The 18,198-nt window shown below is 42.3% G+C and overlaps 1 protein-coding gene and 1 pseudogene across 1 annotated transcript in view; both read right to left on the minus strand.

Moving 5' to 3' along the window:
- Positions 1–15,974, minus strand: part of VPS4B (vacuolar protein sorting 4 homolog B) — a 33,992-nt gene extending 18,018 nt beyond the window's left edge. Inside the window, exons 1-3 of the mRNA XM_032293688.1 lie at positions 15,691–15,974; positions 2,557–2,668; positions 1,137–1,293 (exon numbers count right to left, since the gene is read on the minus strand). Of these exons, the coding sequence (XP_032149579.1) occupies positions 1,137–1,293; positions 2,557–2,668; positions 15,691–15,717 (296 nt within the window). The 5' untranslated portion in view covers positions 15,718–15,974. The remainder of the gene's footprint in view (positions 1–1,136; positions 1,294–2,556; positions 2,669–15,690) is intronic.
- Positions 4,753–8,333, minus strand: LOC116561768 (annotated as a pseudogene).
- Positions 15,975–18,198: the final 2,224 nt, after the last annotated feature.

Genomic DNA, 18,198 nt, shown 5'->3' on the forward strand with positions numbered 1-18,198 from the left:
AGGGTGTCACAGAACTCCCTGGTTCCCCAAATGCATCTTGAACAGAGAATATAAACCTTGAGCTTGAGCTTATAATTTCCTTCAAACTCTGCCACATAGTGTGAAGCAGCAAGTCAATGCTAGTTCTTATATTCCTCATGTCCTTCAAAACGGTCCATGGTAGCAGCCACGAAGCCCCCAAAGCACTGCCTAAAAGGCACTTCATTCCTTTGACCACAGGGTATTATCTAAGCAACCTGCACCACTGCGTACCATGAACAATGAATAACACATCCTCTAAAGCTGAGCAGAATCTTGCCGCTTTCAAACCCAACCAGGCCAGGTTAACTCCATCCCAAAGTCTCATGTTCTTCTGGGTGTGTTACCTGGAACTATCGGCATCAATTAATAGAAGCGCCAGAGAGGATGTGGTTAGAATATATTCCCAGTACTGAGCACACACTTGGAATGCATATGTCATGTGCTGAATAAACAAATTCTGCATCTAGAAGTGATACATTCCCTCATCTAGGAAGACATGCCAAAAATTGGTTTTAGTGTTTATAAGTTATGCTGTATTGTTTTCTTTACAATGACAACATAAAGCAAATCTAGTGCAAATTCACATCAAAAAATGCTGCATAAGATTTCTGAAAGAAATTTACATTGTTGGAGTTGCTTTTCATTCTTCCCATGTGGTCAAAGACTTAACTCTCAGGTCATTCCTGTAACCTTAAACTTCGATATTTGCTAACGGCCAGAGCACTGAGTGCTATTCCTACAAGCATTCTCCCCTACTACTGGCAAGCACTTAGGAAGGGTTGTTTGAGGAGTATCATCCATTAAGCTTGGCAAACTAGGGGTCAGCAAACTTTTTTTTGTAAAGGACCAACCAAGGAAATATTTTCGGTTTTGTGGGCCATACAGTCTCCACACAACCACACAACTTTGTTGTTATTGCATGAAATCAGCCCTGGACAACAATATGCAAAAGAATGGACAAGGCTGTGTCCTCATAAAACTTATCCCAAAAACAGGCAGCTGGGCAGCTCTGGCCCATGAGCCAGTTTGCCGACACCCGGTTTAATCAAAAGAAATTTATTTCACAAATTGAAAGCTAAAACCTATAGTAAAATCGAACAATTTGAAACACATACCCCTTCTCATCCGCTGGACTCGGCTGTCCCTCTTTCACTGGCTTCTGCGCTTTCTTCTCTTTATTTTTCAGGTACTCCTTTAGTTTTTCTGCTCTATCAAGATATTCTGTACACTTTGCCCTGATACTTTGTTTGGCTTTATCACCCTGTGCTTCATCTATTAAAGGGAAATGAGAGAGATTTTCCTCCATTAGTATTCTATGTAGAAAGAGTTGAACTCTCATATATTTTTTAAACAAGGAAATTCTATGTTGGGAGAAGGAGGAAAGATCACCTCTAACTCATCGTAGCCAGCGATGATCACACCTCTTTTCTACTCCCTCCCTCAGCAGGGTTGGAGACCTACAGTGGGTCTGAGTCAGAAAACAATCTGAGGCCAGGCACAGTGACTCACGCCTATAATCCCAGCACTTTGAGAGGCCGAGGTGGGCGGATCACGAGGTCAAGAGATCGAGACCACCCTGGCCAACATGGTAAAACCATGTCTCTACTAAAAAAAAAAAAGTTAGCTGGGCGTAGTAGTGCGTGCCTGTAATCCCAGCTACTCGGGAGGCTGAGGCAGGAGAATTGCTTGAACCCAGGAGGCAGAGGCTGCAGTGAGCCACTGTCATGCCACTGCACTCCAGCCTGGTGACAGAGCAAGACTGTCTCAAAAAAACAAAACAACACAATCTGAGCAAGACAGTAGGGTATTTTAAGTTAATGTTAAATAATAGGAAATTATTTAATATTCTAAAAGTTTCATACACTTCCCTTACATTTTTGCAGATAGTTCCAAGTTGCTTGTCTTATACAAACCCAATTATAAGAAAAATGAATAGAAGGAAAGCAATATTAATCGATGGAAATCCCATATATTCTCTGTAATACCAACATCGTAATTTTACTACATAAAGGGCTCTGTCAGAGCTGTTTCAAAGTGAACTTTGGCAACACATGCAATAGATGGGATGAGCCCCCCAGAGCTTACAGGTTATGAATCATTCTTAGTTTCACTTTAATGTAAAACCTCAAAACTAAATGGGAGAATCTCAAAAGAAAATCTTCAGTTATCCAGCTGCATTAGATTTAAAAGCCACGAGGGCAGGGGTTTTTATCCATTTTTTTCTATTGTATCCCCAGTGTCTACAACAGTGCCTGCTACATAATAAACATGCAGTATGTATCTGTAAAGACACAAATAAAATGTCTCCCGACCTATTTTCCACTGGCTACACTACATTTTAAGATGTTTAGGTATACAAAGTAGTAACTATGATGGCCACATTTGCTAGCTAAGTCTCAGTATTTAAAACTCACTAGAAAGAAAGTGGAATTTTTTTTAACAAATAGATAAGTTAGAATTTTCAAATTTTTAGATATGAAATAGAGTAATTTTTTCTTTTTGTGTTTTTAAATAAAATATAACCTATGGCCTCACATTTAACGACATGGAGAAAATACTGCACAGCATGTTGGTAGAGCTGCAGGGCTTCTTCGTAGTTCCCAGCCTTGTCTTCTTGCGCTGCTTTGCTGGCCAGATCAATTGCTTTCTGTTTGAAGGAGGCAAAATAACTACATTTAAATCAAAGCATAAACAAAAATTTGAAGTAAATAATCATATTGAAAGTTTTTTTAAATAAAGCTAAGAAGCTTGCTGGGCTTTAAAGAAAACAAACAAAAATAAGTAAAAAATAAATAGCTACTGTAAAAAAAACATTTTTTTTCTAATTCACAATTGTATTTTATTATAAGTTGATAAAATGCAAATTACATTTGTTATATTAATAAATGCCACTGAATATTACTTTAGTACCAATCACTAACATTTACACATAATTTTCACCTAGCTAAGTTAAATTTAGGAATAATAAGAAATAGAATCTGAAAATTCAAACTAAAGCATTTAGGGAAATTTTCAAAAATTAAATGCTGCTTTAATCTAAAAAATATAATAGTGGAAATGTAAATGGGGTGAAATCCCTTCAGAAGCAATGGATCAATGAAATATCAAGAATCTAAAAAATACTCATATATTTCAATTTAGTAATTAACTAAAAGGCTCACTGAGCAAAGACATTAACCAGAGAGTTCTTTTAAGCAACAAAAACAAAACCTGTAAACTTAAACCATAAAGGATGCCACAAAACAGAATATCAAAGGATCACTAAAATAACACTGAAAAATATTTGTAATAACATGGAAAATGTTTATAATGGGCATTTTTAAAAAGCAGGACACAATTTCTTTTTTTTTTTTTTTTTTTGAGACGGAGTTTCACTCTTGTTACCCAGGCTGGAGTGCAATGGCGCGATCTCGGCTCACTGCAACCTCCGCCTCCTGGGTTCAGGCAATTCTCCTGCCTCAGCCTCCTGAGTAGCTGGGATTACAGGCACGTGCCACCATGCCCAGCTAATTTTTTGTATTTTTAGTAGAGACGGGGTTTCACCATGTTGACCAGGATGGTCTCGATCTCTTGACCTCATGATCCACCCGCCTCGGCCTCCCAAAGTGCGGGGATTACAGGCTTGAGTTTTTTAAACCCTCCCAAAAATCTCTTGGCTTTATTAGTATGGATTTATTTCTGGGAGGTTTTAAAAAAAGCACAGGAAAAAGATGGGAAGGAAATTTAACACAGCTTATCTCTGATAAAACTTCATTGATTTTTCATTTTCTACTTCTTCACATCTTCTAAAAAATGTCCATAAGGAACATGGACTACTTTTGTAGTATTTTTTTAAAACCTCCCAGAAATAAATCCATACTAATAAAGCCAAGAGATTTTTGAAAATGATGAAAAAAGCCAGTCAACGGCACCGAGTCAGTCTTTGTAAAAAGCGGTGCTAGAGCAACTAGACATCCATAAGCGTACACCTACAAGAATCTTGACTTAATACTTCAGAAATTAACTCAAAAATGGATCACAGAATTAAATATAAAACTACAAAATTTATATTCTTATTTTGTTGAGAAGGGATTCGATCTCACTATCTTGCCTAAGCTAGCCTCAAACTCCTAAGCTCAAGTGATCATCTTGCATCAGCCTCGCCAAGTAGCAAGACCACGAGTGCAAACCACTGCACCCAGCTAAAACTTTGAGAGAAAACATGGAAAACTTAGGATCTGGGGCTTGGCAAAGGGTTCTTAGATTTGACATCAAAAGCACGCTATATAAAAGAAAAAAAAAAATGGTAACTGGACCTTATGGCAAAACTTTTGCTCTCTAAAAGATCCTTTTAAAGAATGAAAAGACAATCTATAGACTGGGAGAAATATTAGCAAAACATATGTAACAAAGAACTAGTATCTAGAATACATAAAGAACTCTCAAAATGTAACACAAATCTATACATGATAAAACTGCACAAACACACCCACACCCACACACAGAAAAACACATGAGGACAAGACTGACAAAATGTGAGTAAGAGTTGTGGAATGTATCAATGTCAATAACCTGGCTGTGATATTGTCCCAGTTTTATAAGATGCTACCACTGGAGGCAAATGGATAAAGAGAACGCTGGATTCTCTGTATTTTTTACAATTGTATGTGAATCTACAGTTTTCTCAAACTAAAATTTTCCTGAGGGCATGAGCCCTGTGCCCGGCCTAGAAATAAGTTCTTTGTTATTCTAACTATAATTTTCTTCTCAGGTTATTTTGAAATGCTGTGGCACTCACCTCTTCAGCCATTTGTTCCTCTCATGCAGTGGGGCCTTACTGCAGCACCACACTGATTTTTGTTAATCTCTTATACTGCAGTTAGTATTATTTAAGCATCTAGCTCCAAACATGGTACTAATTAAGCCGGCCTTTCCCTGATGATGAGAATGTCTGTATATATGGCTTCTGAGCACTTGAAATGTGGCTAGTGTGACTGAGGAGTGGGTTTATGTAATTAAAATTAAAATAGCTACATGCAGCCACTGTACTGGGTGGCAAATGTTAAACCTTTAATCAAAGATAATGAATTAAGAGGATATGCATTTTTTTTTTTTTCTGCTGATGAATGCTCCACTTCAACCTTATTTCTGTCAACATTTTTCATCTGAAATAAAATTAACCATGTCTCTTAGCATTTTTCATTTGAAATAAAATTAACCACGTCTTCTATGGTTAACTTTGGGGAGCTAATTATTTTAACTTTGGGTAGCTAATTATTTTATTTTTTCATTCCACAAAGCTTTACCAGAGGGATCCACACAAAGGACATCCACCCCCTTCCATAGTTTCTTGATGGACATCTTTTGCTCGCTATCCTTCTGCATGACACTGGCTACAGCTGTCTCAAAGTCCTCCCAGGTGACATGGACTCGCTGTTCCTTCAGGGCATATTTGCTGGCTTTTCTGTATAAGACTTTCACTTCAGCCCCTGATGCTCCTTGCCTAAGCTTAGCAATTTTTCTCTGGTTAATGCCCTGGTCAGTTTCATTTTCTGAGAATGGATCATCAAAATGTCCAGCTGGAATTTAGTTTTTCTGTTGATGTGTCCTGAGTGAAGCAGCGATAACTTTGATTTCCTGGCGGCCTCCCTCTCAGCTGTCCAGTTGATTGAGAACCTCCAGCACAATGTGCAGCACTTCACTGTCCCCTCCAGAACCCACTTCCAGCGGCACCACCTTCGGCTGTGTGATAACCAGTGCTTCAAAGAGCTTGGGAGGCCTAACAGTGGCTCGATCATTTCTCTCATGTCCTTAATCTGCTTGTCCAGTCCACCAATCATCTCCTAATCAAGGCTTGCATCTTCTCCTTCTCCACCATCATTGGTGACACCAGTTGGTCTCCCTTGTTGGGTATGATACTGTGCAGTGTGTAGCAATCATTTCTTAGCACCACCTGGCAACTGGGTCTCTTGTCATTGATGCTGCTGTTTCTGTCCACATCTAATCCAAACTTGCCCTTGGGATACACCTTGACTAACACTTTCTCCTTATCCATGGCCCAGACTACTTCCCCCATACAGGAGCCCTCTTCCTGCAGCAGCTGTAGCTCCTCCTGCAACAGGTGAACTTCTGCATTTAGTTCATTCCTTTGTGTCTGCAGCCTCTGGAGGTCTTGCCTCTTATCATTTACAATTGACTGGAATTCTTCAATCTCAGAAGGGTAATACTGACAGTCTGCTGCCTGTCTTCCCCTCTTCCGGCTCCATCTGCTCTGGTCCATCAAGCAACATCTTTCCTCTTCAGCCAGAGCTAATTTTCTTTCCGAATATAATCCTCACCATCTCCCTTGCTAACATCCTAGTTCAGTCTGCTATCATATATGTCAAAACTCCTACCCAGCCTCATGAGTGATAAGCCTGCTCCCTCCCTTGCCATCTGAAAACATACAAGACAACCTTTGATGGCTTCTCACTGAAAACAGTAAAGTCTTGATGCTACAAGCTGAGCTACAAGGTCTGAAATAACCTGGGCCTTAGCTCTGTTTGGTTCTCCTCTGAACCCTAGAATCCTCTTGCACTCAGGCACCCTGAGCAGTTGGACCCCTCCCACCTAGAATGCTCTTCCTTCCTTTCCCCAGAATGATGCATGATGTCTCCTTTTCGGTCCTAGTTCAAACGGCAAGTCCTCAAAGAGGCCCTCCCTAATTTGCATAGCAAAGGCTGCACCTCATGCCTGCTCTCTGTCCCCCGGTGCACTCTCTCATCCCAGCATTGTCATACATTTACCTGTCCACTCACTCACTAGCTATCTGCTTTAGGGAGGCAGGCTCCATGAGGACAGAACTTCACCTTGAGCTTCCCAAACCTAGAATGGTGCTGGCATATGACAGGTACTCAAAATTGTTTAATGAATGAAAAAAAAATTCCCTACTGCTTTTTCAGTATCTTCTTCCTTTTGGTTACCTCACTTCTGTCATTCTTAACAACTTCTCTCCACTGGGTACTTCCATCAACATACAAACAGCCCTCCTTTAAAAAGTCTTATTTGACAACAAAACACTATTCAGTGTTAGTTCTGTTTCTCTGCTACCTTTTGGAGCCAAAAATCTCACCAGAGTGGCCTCTATTCTCTTTCCCTTATCACATAATAAAACGGCTCCTATCAAGGCTCTCTAGGGTGCTAGATCCCACCACCGGCTCTGTCCTCTTGATCTTGACAGTACTTTGCAAAGTTGATTATTTCTTCCTCCTTGGACACTGTCCTCTGCTGAGCCCCTAACCACCACTTTGTGGGTTTTCCTCCCACCTCTCCAGCAGCTCCTTCTCAGTCTCCTTCATCGAGTCTTCCTCTCGTATGTGACAATGAAGTATATTCACCAGGTTTGGGCCGGGACTCCTCTCTGTTTACTCCCACCCTACGTGGTTTTCCGTGACTTAAGGCTGATGATCTTTGTGTGTGCATGTGCAAGCATGCACATGGGTTTTTTTTTTTTTTATTGTTTTAATTTATTGGCACCTCTCTCCCATTAGTATGTAAGCTCCAGGAGAACAGCAGTTTTATCTGTTGTCTTCATTTCTTTATATTCCCAGAGTCTAGCACAGTAGCTGACACAGACTGAGTGACTGTATCACCACAGGATCAGTCAGGATCCAGTCATCAATATGGAAATATAAAGATTGGGAACATGTGGAATTGTCCTTTTCCACTTAGGAGACCCAGACACATCCACCTTAGAAAACCCTGAGAAATGGGGTAACTTCTACAATCACCTACCTGAGGAGAAAAGGTGTTCCAGGCCCTGTCTGTTGAGACCAATTCTTTCTCCTTTGTGTGGAGCTGATCCCCATCTTCCTTGGCTGACAGTTATTCCATCAATGATATGACCCTCAACCGTTCTCTCCAACCTTTCCATTTTCCCTTAGCAGAAAAATGTTTTGTCCTATCTTGGACTCATATCTGCAGAACACAAACTATACACCAACTCCCCTCGGCTCCTCGGCTCTCCTCTCCCTACATCTTACTCATCTCTTTGCCTCCACAGCAAAATCCCAAAGAATATCCATGTTCATCTCAGTTTCCTCATCTCCTATTTCTCCCACAGCAATGCTTTCTGCCTCCTGATAGCGAAATCTTATGCTTATCTCATTCCTCTCTGTGGCATTTAACACTAACAACAAATACACTGACAGTGTCTCCTTTCTTGGCTGTCATGACACCATTTTCTTCTAGGTTTGGCCTTTTTTTTTTTTTAAGTTTTTTAGGCAGGGTCTCTCTGTGTTACCCAGGCTGGAGTACAGTGGTATGACCACTGCAACCTCCACCTCCCAGGCTCAAGCCATCCACCACCTTACCCTCTGGAGTAGCTGGGGCTATAGGCATGCACCACCACACCCAGCTAATTTTTGTAGAGAGGGGATTTTGTCATGTTGCCCAGACTGTTCTCAAAGTCCTGAGCTCAAGCGATCTGCCTGCCTCGGCCTCCCAAAATGCTGGCATTACAAGCATGAGCCACCACGCCTGGCCTGGTTTTACTTTTGATTAGTAATTCTTTTCCAGGCTCCCGTTTCTCTCTCCTTAGATGTCACTAATCCACAGAATTTCTACCTTGGTCTTTGTTTTGCCTTATTCCGCAAACTCTCCAGGATGTGACTCTGTATGCCTACAGCCTCTGCTACCATCTGTATGCTAATAACTCCCAAACTCTTATTTGCAGCCTAGTCCCCTCCCCCTAGTTCTACACATATGTATGTAAATACTCACTGGACATTTCCATTTGATTGCCTCCACAAGCATCTCAAATTCAACAACTTCAAAACCAAATTATTTTGCTCCCTTGCCCTGGCCCCAAATATCTCTCCTTTTGTATTCCCAAAAATAATCCCTACCTACTAAGACACCCAACCCAGAAATCTGGGAGAAAACCCAGACTCTTCCTCCTCCCTCACTTTTACAATGCAGATACAGACGGACGCAGTGGCTCATGTCTATAAGCCCAGCATTTTGGGAGGCCGAGGCTGGTGGATCACCTGAGGTCAGGAGTTTGAGACCAGCCTGGCCAATATGGCGTCCTTCTCTACTAAAAATACAAAAATAAGCTGGATATGGTGGTGCATGCCTGTAATCCTACCTGCTACTTGGGGGGCTGAGGCAGGAGAATCGCTTGAACCCAGGAGGCAGAGGTTACAAAAAGTGGAGATCATGCCACTGCACTCCAGCCTGGGCAACAGAGTGAGACTCTCTCTCAAAAAAAAAAAAAAAAAAAAAAAACATAGGCAGATACAAGCCTGACTCTTCACCATCTTCAATTTTTCTCCTCTGATCAATGCTTTCCACTTTATTTGAATGGATACTACACTAATCTCCCATCACATAGACTTTGCCTCCTCGCCCAGTACATTTTATTACAATATACTGTAATAAAAGTTATGTGAATGTGGTTTCTCTCTCTCAACATCTTATTGCACTGTTCTCAACCTTCTTATGATGATGTGAAATAAAATGCCTACGTGATAACATGAAGTGAAGTGTATTTTTAAACACAGTGTTTAAAAATTATGAACTGTTTATTCTGGAATTTTTCATTTAAAAATTTTTGGACCCAGGTTAATGGTGGGTTATTGAAATTATGGAAAGTAAAACCACAGAGAAGTGGAGACCACTGTGTAGCTTTATTATATTATTATATAATTTTGATTTTTAGTTATCTGCATTCCCTCATTAGATTATAAGCATCTGGCCACAGGGATTTTTGCCTTGTTCAGGGGGAAGTTAGTCATTAAGTGAATATTAATCCAAATTTCCCAGGTTAGAAGGTTGAAAAGTTTGAAAGAGAAAGCACACATGTGAACCTACCACTAATAAAATCACAATTCAAGATCCCTCCTGTTTAACAGTATTGGTCAGTCTGTAGCTGATTCACTGAAGAACATCTAACAGTCCAATTCAAATATGATGCATTCTGGGGCCAGGCCCTGTGGCTCACGCCTGTTATCCCAACACTTTGGGAGGCTGAGGTGGGCAGATCACTTGAGGTCAGGAGGTCCAGACCAGCCTGGCCAACATGGTGAAACCCCATCTCTACTAAAAATAGAAAAAATTACCCGGGTGTGGTGGCTGGTGCCTGTAATCCCACCTACACGGGAAGCCGAGGCACAAGAATCACTTGAACCTGAGAGGTGGAGGTTGCAGTGAGCCAAGGTCATTTCACTGCACTCCAGCCTGGGCATCAGAGCAAGACTGTCTCAAAACAACAACGATACCCAGCAAATTTTGCAGAAGGAAAGGTATCAGTGAATGAATGAAGATTATGTTGTAGAGTATCCAAATCACATGTGAAGTCTCTAACAAATGAGAAGTTAGTGGAATAAAACTAGTCAAAAAGCTAACAATGATGACAAGATGGGCACTTCAAAAGAATCACCTTGGGTACCCAAGGGAAAAATACTTTTACCAAATGACCAGCACTTTTTCCAAATATGCTTACCAAAAAGAAACTTTCCAAATAGGGCTACAGAAAACTCAAGTGAAGATTGCTGAATCTTAGTTTAATACAATCTTGGTGAAAAAGGTATAGACAGCCAGGTGCTGTGGCTCGCGCCTGGAATCTGAGCACTTTGGGAGGCTGAGGTGGGCGGATCACCTGAGGTCAGGAGTTCGAGGCAAGCCTGGCCCAAGGTGGGAAAACCCCATCTCTACTAAAAATACAAAAATTAGCCAGGCGTGGTGGTGGGCGCCTGTAGTCCCAGCTATTCGGGAGGCTGAGGCAGGAGAATCGCTTGAACCCAGGAGGCAGCCGTTGTAGCGAGCTGAGATCGCACCACTGCCCTGCAGCCTGGGAAACAGAGTGAGACTCCATCTAAAGAAACAAAGGACTTTGAGTTTTTTTGATCTTGCTCCTCTAGCTCTTTCAGTTTTGACGATAGAGTGTCAATTTTTTATCTCTCCTTGCTTCTCATATGGGCACTTATTGCTATATATTTTCCTCTAGAGACTGCTTTAAATGTGTCCCAGAGATTCTGGTATGTTGTGTCTTCATTCTCGTTGGTTTCGAAGAACATCTTTATTTCTGTCTTCATTTCATTGTTTATCCAGTCAACATTCAAGAGCAAGTTGTTCAGTTTCCATGAAGCTGTGCAGTTCTGGGTTAGTTTTTGAATTCTGAGTTCTAACTTGATTGCACTGTGGTCTGAGAGACTGTTTGCTATGATTTCCGTTCTTTTGCATTTGCTGAGGAGTGATTTACCGCCAATTATGTAGTCAATTTTAGAGTAGGTGTGATGTGGTGCTGAGAAGAATGTATATTCTGTGGATTTGGGGTTGAGAGTTCTGTAAATGTCTATTAGGTTTGCTTGGTCCAGGTCTGAGTTCAAGTCCTGGATATCCTTGTTAATTTTCTGTCTGGTTGATCTGTCTAACATTGACAATGGTGTGTTCAAGTCTCCCACTATCAGAGCAGAACTGAAGGAGATAGAGACACAAAAAAAATCCTTCAAAAAATCAATAAATCCAGGAGCTGGTTTTTTGAAAAGATCAACAAAATAGACAGACCACTAGCCAGATTAATAAAAAAGAAAAGAGAGAATAACCAAATTGATGCAATAAAAAACGATAAAGGGGATATCACCACAGATTCCACAGAAATTCAAACCATCATCAGAGATTATTACAAACAACTCTATGCACATAAAATAGTAAACCTGGAAGAAATGGATAAATTCCTGGACACTTGCCTCCTCCCAAGCCTAAACCAGGAAGAAGCCGAAACCCTGAATAGGCCCATAACAAGGTCTCAAGTTGAGGCAGCAATTAAGAGCTTACCACCCAAAAAAAAGCCCAGGTTCAGATGGGTTCACAGCCAAATTCTACCAGACATACAAAGAGGAGCTGGTACCATTCCTTCTGAAACTATTCCAAAAAATACAAAAAGAGGGAATTCTTCCCAAATCATTCTATGAGACCAACTTCATCCTGATACCAAAACCCGGCAGAGACTCAACAAGAAAAGAAAACTTCAGGCCAATATCCATGATGAACACAGGTGCAAAAATCTTCAATAAAATACTGACAAGCCGATTGCAACAGCACATCAAAAAGCTTATCCACCATGATCAAGTAGGCTTCATCCCAGGGATGCAAGGCTGGTTCAATATACGCAAGTCTATAAACGTAATTCACCACATAAACAGAACCAAAGACAAAAACCACATGATTATCTCAATTGATGCAGAGAAGGCCTTTGACAAAATTCAACAGCCCTTTATGCTAAAAACCCTCAATAAGCTAGGTATTGACGGAACATATCTCAAAATAATAAAAGCTATTTATGACAAACCAACAGCCAATATCATACTGAATGGGCAAAAACTGGAAGCATTCCCCTTGAAATGTGGCACTAGACAAGGATGCCCTCTCTCACCACTCCTATTCAATATAGTACTAGAAGTTCTAGCCAGAGCAATCAGGCAAGAAAAAGAAATAAAGGGTATTCAAATAGGAAAGGAAGAAGTCAAATTGTCTCTATTTGCAGACGACATGATTGTATATCTAGAGGACCCCATCGTTTCAGCCCAAATCTCCTGAAACTGATAAACAACTTCAGCAAAGTCTCAGGATACAAAATCAATGTGCAAAAATCACATGCATTCCTATACACCAATAACAGACTTAAAGAGAGCCAAATCAAGAACAAACTTCCATTCACAATTACCACAAAGAGAATAAAATACCTGGGAATACAACTAACAAGGAACGTAAAGAACCTCTTCAAGGAGAACTACAAGCCACTGCTCAACGAAATAAGAGAGGACACAAACAGATGGAGAAACATTCCATGTTCATGGTTAGGAAGAATCAATATCATGAAAATGGCCATCCTGCCCAAAGTAATTTACAGATTCAATGCTATCCCCATCAAGCTACCAATGACCTTCTTCGCAGAACTGGAAAAAACCACCTTAAACTTCATATGGAACCAAAAGAGAACCCGCATAGCCTAGTCAATTCTAAGCAAAAAGAACAAAGCGGGAGGCATCACACTACCAGACTTCAAACTATACTACAAGGCTACAGTAATCAAAACAGCATGGTACTGGTACCAAAACAGAGATATAGACCAATGGAACAGAACAGAGGTCTCGGACATAACACAACATATCTACAACCATCTGATCTTTGACAAACCAGACAAAAACAAGCAATGGGGAAAGGATTCCCTGTTTAATAAATGGTGTTGGGAAAGCTGGCTAGCCATGTGCAGAAAGCAGAAACTGGACCCCTTCCTGACACCTTACACTAAAATTAACTCCAGATGGATTAAAGACTTAAACATAAGACCTAACACCATAAAAACCCTAGAAGAAAATCTAGGCAAAACCATTCAGGACATAGGTGTAGGCAAAGACTTCATGACCAAAACACCAAAAGCATTGACAACAAAAGCCAAAATAGACAAATGGGACCTAATCAAACTCCACAGCTTCTGCACAGCAAAAGAAACAGTCATTAGAGTCAATCGGCAACCAACAGAATGGGAAAAAATTTTTGCAGTTTACCCATCTGACAAAGGGCTGATATCCTGAATTTACAAAGAACTAAAACAGATTTACAAGAAAAAAACTAACAAGCCCATTCAAAAATGGGCAAAGGATATGAACAGATACTTTACAAAAGAAGACATACATGAGGCCAACAAACATATGAAAAAATGCTCATCATCACTGATCATCAGAGAAATGCAAATCAAAACAACACTGAGATACCATCTCACGCCAGTCAGAATGGCGATCCTTAAAAAATCTGGAGACAACAGATGCTGGAGAGGATGTGGAGAAATAGGAACACTTTTACACTGTTGGTGGGAGTGTAGACAGTGTGGCAATTCCTCAAGGACCTAGAAACAGAAATTTCATTTGACCCAGCAATCCCATTACTGGATATCTATCCAAAGGATTATAAATCGTTCTACTATAAGGACACATGCACACGAATGTGCACTGCAGCATTGTTTACAATAGCAAAGACCTGGAACCAACCCAAATGCCCATCGATGATAGACTGGACAGGGAAAATGTGGCACATATACACCATGGAATATTATGCAGCCATCAAAAACGATGAGTTTGTGTCCTTTGTAGGGACATGGATGAACCTGGAAATCATCATTCTCAGCAAACTGACAGAAGAGCAGAAGATCAAACACTGCATGTTCTCACTCACAGGCGGGTGTTGAACAATGAGAACACATGAACACAGGGAGGGGAGCACTACACACTGGGGTCAGTTGGGGGGAAATAGGGGAGGGACGGTGGGAGGTGGGGAGCTGGGGATAGATAGCAAGGGGAGAGATGCCAGATGTGGGTGATAGGGGGGAAGGCAGCAAATCACACTGCCACGTGTGTACCTATGCAACAATCTTCCAGGTTCTTCACATGTACCCCAAAACCTAAAATGCAATAAAATAAATAGGAAAAAAGAAAAAAAGGAAAGAAAAGAAAAAGAAGGAAAGGAAGGAAGGGAGGGAGGGAGGGAGGGAGGGGACACAGACAAATCGACACGACTTATTCTACAAAATCAGTCACTGTTGCAATTATATTTTGTGAAAGATAAAAAGCAATTATTTTCATAATCTTCTAGGTCGACATTCAAGATAAAAGTCCCAAGCAAGCCTCTTTTCCCACTCTTTTTGGGTATGTGTGTGTGAAATTTTAATCTCTGTTAAGTGGGTCTACTTTAAGGGGTCTTTCTTCAGAATCAATTATCATGGGTTAGGGAGTTCTTCCATTACCTTCAATGCATCTATCAGGCACTCCAATAAATGCCTGTTCAACAAACTACCGCAAGTCCAAGACAAGGATTCAATAAAAGTATTTAGGCTACTCTTTTGTTTCTAATTGACTTCCTGGACTGGGAGTCCTCTACATTAAGCCACATTACATTTTAAACTGCACTGAAGCCCTAGATCTATTCTGGGGATGGGAGACACCATATTACATGAATCTCTTTTCTGAACGAATTCCATTCCACAAAGGACTAACGATTGTCTAAAATCGTAGGATTCCATGATTTGTGTACAAAACACTGTGCTCACTGCGGTGGGGGAGGGAAAGTGGAGTCACAGAGAAGCTTAAGAATACTTCTCGACATACACACTACAATCTGGGAGTCACAGGAGAGTGCACATAAATGTAATGGCTTCACGGAGATTGTATGTAGGCTGGCTGTAACCTCAGATTCTTGGGCTGTTCCCATATTTCTACCCACTTGACAGCTCGGAAAGAGGTCTGCTGTCAGCTTGAGAAACTAAGATGGAACCGAACTATGACTACTCTCTTTTCAACTGGTCCAGAACACAGCTTTTTGCAAACATTACGTTCTTTCTTTCTCCCTAACACTGATCGGGAGAGACCTGCCCAGATCTTGGCCAGTTTAGCGGGGAGGGGGGGAAAGAGGGAAGCTCCAACAAAAGTGAAGTCTCACAAAGCCAGTGGCTAGGGAGACCCCAAGAGCCGGCCAGAAACGACCTTTCTGGTGAAAGACGGGTCCCTCTCCCACCTGCTGCAGCTCCCCGGACCCGCCCTCCTCCGCCCCGACCACAGGCGCAGCCGCTTCCTCCCTTCTCCTCGCCCCCTACCCGCTTCTCGCGCCTCCCCTGGGTCCCAGCTCCCTCAGGGGACGGGAGATGAGCAATGATACCTGGAGGTTGGGCGAAGTGGATGCCATAGCGGAGTTCTCGGGCGGTTCCCGGGGGGAATGAGGGGCGAGGAGAGCCAACAGCAGCAACGTCGAACTGCGTCCGGGGTAACAGTTACCAAACTGGGGAGGACGGTGGTTCTCCGACCGCGACCCGCAGCCTCCCTTCCGGCACTTGTTTTAGACAACACTGCGCTCCACCAGCGGTCCGACCCTCCCCACCAAACTTCCGCAATCCCGAGCCCCTCTTGGGTTCTGGTCCCTCCTCTGCTCGTGTACTTCCGCTTTCGTCATCAGCACGCGCGCACCGTCACCAGACTCCTTCCTCTCACCAAAACGCAGGCCCTCCCTGGGCCGGGAGAAGTAGCCTGGAAGCCGATAGAGCCTTGGCGGAAGTCGGGCTTGGCGCAGGCGCACTAAGACGCTGGCCTAGGGGCTGGCGGCTGCCTAGTAGACCTAGGAGAGCGCAAGCGCAGAGGCTCATAGCCGGGTTCTTGTTTGGTTTTTGCTTTTTGGTTTGTTTGTTTGTTTGTTTGTTTCTCCCGGGAGGTCTTTTACTTTGAGATAAATTATTGGCCTTGGCTCTCTTCCCTTCTCTTCCGCGTGCCTTGTCGCCTCGTAGCGTGCGAGTGAAAAACTCATCCATTTCCAAGAGCCGCCGATTGGGGGCTTCGAGTCTGTGACTGCTCCTCCTTCACCGCGTCTCCTCTGTGGAATAGGGGCGATCACAGTTCTCATCTCGGTGGTGAAGAATTCAGGCGGGATGCGCGGTGAGGCGGCCGCACAGCGATGCGGAAGCAGTGAAGCCGCGGGCCGGTCGACGCTCGTCCCTGCTCGTACTTCCCACGCCACTCGGCATCCTCCGAAGGACTATTGTCTTGGGAAGATGAAAGTAAATAAGGTGTGGACGGCCGCTGTCCTCGAGCTTATGGTCTGAGAGGGAAGCACTTGTCCTGTGAAATGGGCATGCCTGATGTTATTTATGCCAGTTACGTTTACAGGCAAATGGCTTGAGGTTAAGTGTCTTATGTGAGATCATGAGTCAGCGATTAGAGGCAGAGCTATGGTAAAACCCTTTCTCAGCCTTTCTGTGGTTTGCAGCCACCAACACCCTTTTCCTCTTTCCATAGTTAACCTTCTCAAAGGAGAGCAACACAGATGTTTAACCACTCCATCATTTTTTTTTCTCACTAATTCCTTATTTTTTTCTAATCTGGTATCTCCTAAAGAATTAAAGTCCTCTCCTCCTCCCTCTTCATTCGCATTGTCAATTACCCAGTTTTTTTGTTTGTTTTTTGTTTTTTTTTTTATGTTTAAAGATCTTCATTGGCTTTATTTGTGATTCTAAAATTGGGCAACACTTCGTTCCAAATTACCCAGTTCTTTTTGTCCAGCTTCCTAATATTCATTCTCTGCCTCTTTCACTGTCTTCCTTTCTTACTCCTCCCTTAGCTCAAACTGAATTTACTCGAGTCTGATGTCCTCTTCTCTCTGTCTTCTCTATCTCTGCTCATCTTACTCTCTTCTTGAGCTTCAGCTATGAATAGACTAGAAATCACTTCAAATCTGGGTCTCTAGGCCCACCCCTTTCCCTCCTCAGCATTTAAAACAGCCTCCCAGAGGTCTCCTTCACAGGGTTTTTCTGCAAGACGAATTCAACATACTCAGATTAATTACCTTCTCCAAACTTCCTTCTCTGGTCTCCTTCTTAGAATAGTCTTGCCAAACCTGTATCATCCAGGCTCAAAGCTCAGAGCCCTCTCTCTGCCCTGCATCTATCTACCAGTCCTTTCTTCCCACTTGTGAAATTGCCTTTGCAAAATGATGACTGAGACAGTAAAAGAGATCTAACTTCATCGACTCCGTCTTGCTTCTAGCTGTCCTTGTTCATTCCTGGGCTCAGGCTAAACTAATTTTGGGAGAAACTGAGTTTATAGTTTAAACGAAGACTGGCTGGGTGCAGTGGCTCACACCCGTAATCCCAGCACTTTGGGAGGCCAAAGTGGGTGGATCACTTGAGGTCAGGAGTTTGAGACCAATCTGGCCAACATGGTGAAACCAGTTTCTACTAAAAATACAAAAATTAGCTGGGCGTGGTGGCGGGCGCCTGTATTCCCAGCTATTCGGGAGGCTGATGCAGGAGAATTGCTTGAACCGGAAAGGTGGAGATTGCAGTGACCTGAGATCACAGCATTGCACTCCAGCCTGGGCAACAAGAGTGAAACTCTGTCCCAAAAAAAAAAAAAAAAAGAATCCTGGCTCCTTCCACTGCTTTCATCAGTTCAACCTGTTAAAATTATACTTATTCCTCAAGAGCCAGTTCCAGTGTCACTTCCTCAGGAAACTTCTGAAACCTCTCTGAGCTCTCATCTAACTTTGGACCTTGAACTGCCCTGAAATAACACATGCTAAGTGCCTAACACAGTGCCTGGTGCAGAGCAGGTGCTCAAACATCACTGGTCTCACTAGCACAGTGTTCTACTTTTCTAGATGGTAAAATCACCAAGGGCT

This window comes from Sapajus apella, unplaced genomic scaffold (genome assembly GCF_009761245.1).
Source record: "Sapajus apella isolate SASKATOON/1434 unplaced genomic scaffold, GSC_monkey_1.0 scaffold30, whole genome shotgun sequence".
Classification (NCBI taxonomy): domain Eukaryota; kingdom Metazoa; phylum Chordata; class Mammalia; order Primates; family Cebidae; genus Sapajus; species Sapajus apella.